Consider the following 1,386-nt stretch of genomic DNA (forward strand, 5'->3'; position numbering starts at 1 on the left):
GGGACATGTCCTTGTACACCAGGAATGTCCCCCTGGGATGGGGACACAGGGACAAGGACAGTGAGACCCCCGAGGGGTGGGACACGTCCTTGTACACCAGGAATGTCCCCCTGGAGGGGTCAGTTTGAGGTCACAGGGTCAGTTTGGGGTGTAGGGGGGTCAGTTTGGGGGTTCAGGGGGTCAGTTTGGGGGCTCAGGGTCAGTCTGAGGGCTCAGGGGGTCAGTTTGGGGTCTGGGGGGGTCAGTTTGGGGTCACAGGGTCAGTTTTTGGGGGTCACACCCACTTGCACTCCCCCGGCGTGTGTTTGGCCTCGTCGGTGCAGCTGTAGAACTTGCCCTGGGGGAGCGGGGGGGTCACACCGAGCCCGGCCCTGGGGGGGTTTGGGGACCCCCTGGGGGGGTTTTGGTGACCCCAGGGGGGGTCTGGGGACCCCGGGGGGTGTTTGGGACCCCACCTTGAAGAGCTGGACCCCGATGCAGGCGAACATGAACTGCAGCAGCGTCGTGACGATCATGATGTTGCCGATGGTGCGGATGGCCACGAACACGCACTGCACCACGTGCTGGGGACAATGGGGACAACGGGGACAGGTGAGGTGGCACCACGGGCTGGGGACAGGGATGGGGACAGGTCAGGGGGGCACCACGTGTTGGTGACGAACATGCACTGGACCACGTGCTGGGGACAGGGACAGGGGGTCACCAGGGGCTGGGGACAACAGGGACAGGGACAGGGACAGGGCTGGCACCATGGGCTGGGGACAGGGACAGGGACAGGGATGTCACCACATGCTGGGGACAATGGGGACAGGGACAGGGACAGGGCTGGCACCACGGGTTGGGGACAACGGGGATGTCACCATGGGCTGGGGACAGGGACAGGTCAGGGGGGCACCACGGGCTGGGGACAACAGGGACAACGACAGGTGGGTGTCACTGGGATGGGGGGACACCGGGGACAGGAGGGACACCACGTGTGTCACCAGGACAGAGGGACAACGGGGACAATGGGGACAATGGGGACACGGGGACACCGGGACACCTGTGCCACCGCGGGCACCTGAGCCACCCCAACACAGCACACCGGGGTCCCAGTGTTCCCAGTGCTCCCAGTACAGCCGCTGTCCCAGCCCCTCCCAGTACCACCAGTGCCATCAGTACAGTCGCTGTCCCCCAGCCCTCCCAGTGCTCCCAGTGCCCCCAGTACAGCATCCCCCACCCCTCCCATTGCTCCCAGTGCCCCAGTACAGTGCCCCCCCCCCCTCAGTGCCCCCAGTACAGTGTCCCCCACCCCTCCCACTGGTCCCAGTGCCCCCAGTACAGTCAGTGTCCCAGCCCCTCCCAGTGCTCCCAGTGCCACCAGTACAGTCGCTGTCCCAGTCCCTC

The 1,386-nt window shown here is 65.7% G+C and overlaps 1 protein-coding gene across 1 annotated transcript in view; it reads right to left on the reverse strand.

Annotated features, from left to right (window-relative positions):
- Positions 1 to 1,386, reverse strand: part of LOC113981419 (voltage-dependent L-type calcium channel subunit alpha-1D-like) — a gene marked incomplete at its 3' end in the record, with an annotated part of 4,131 nt that overhangs the window by 2,480 nt on the left and 265 nt on the right. The window contains exons 2-3 of the mRNA XM_027708795.1: positions 456 to 563; positions 285 to 337 (exon numbers count right to left, since the gene is read on the reverse strand). Coding sequence (XP_027564596.1) covers positions 285 to 337; positions 456 to 515 — 113 coding nt within the window. The remainder of the gene's footprint in view (positions 1 to 284; positions 338 to 455; positions 564 to 1,386) is intronic.

This window comes from Neopelma chrysocephalum, unplaced genomic scaffold (genome assembly GCF_003984885.1).
Source record: "Neopelma chrysocephalum unplaced genomic scaffold, ASM398488v2 Primary Assembly neopelma1_96536, whole genome shotgun sequence".
NCBI lineage: Eukaryota > Metazoa > Chordata > Aves > Passeriformes > Pipridae > Neopelma > Neopelma chrysocephalum.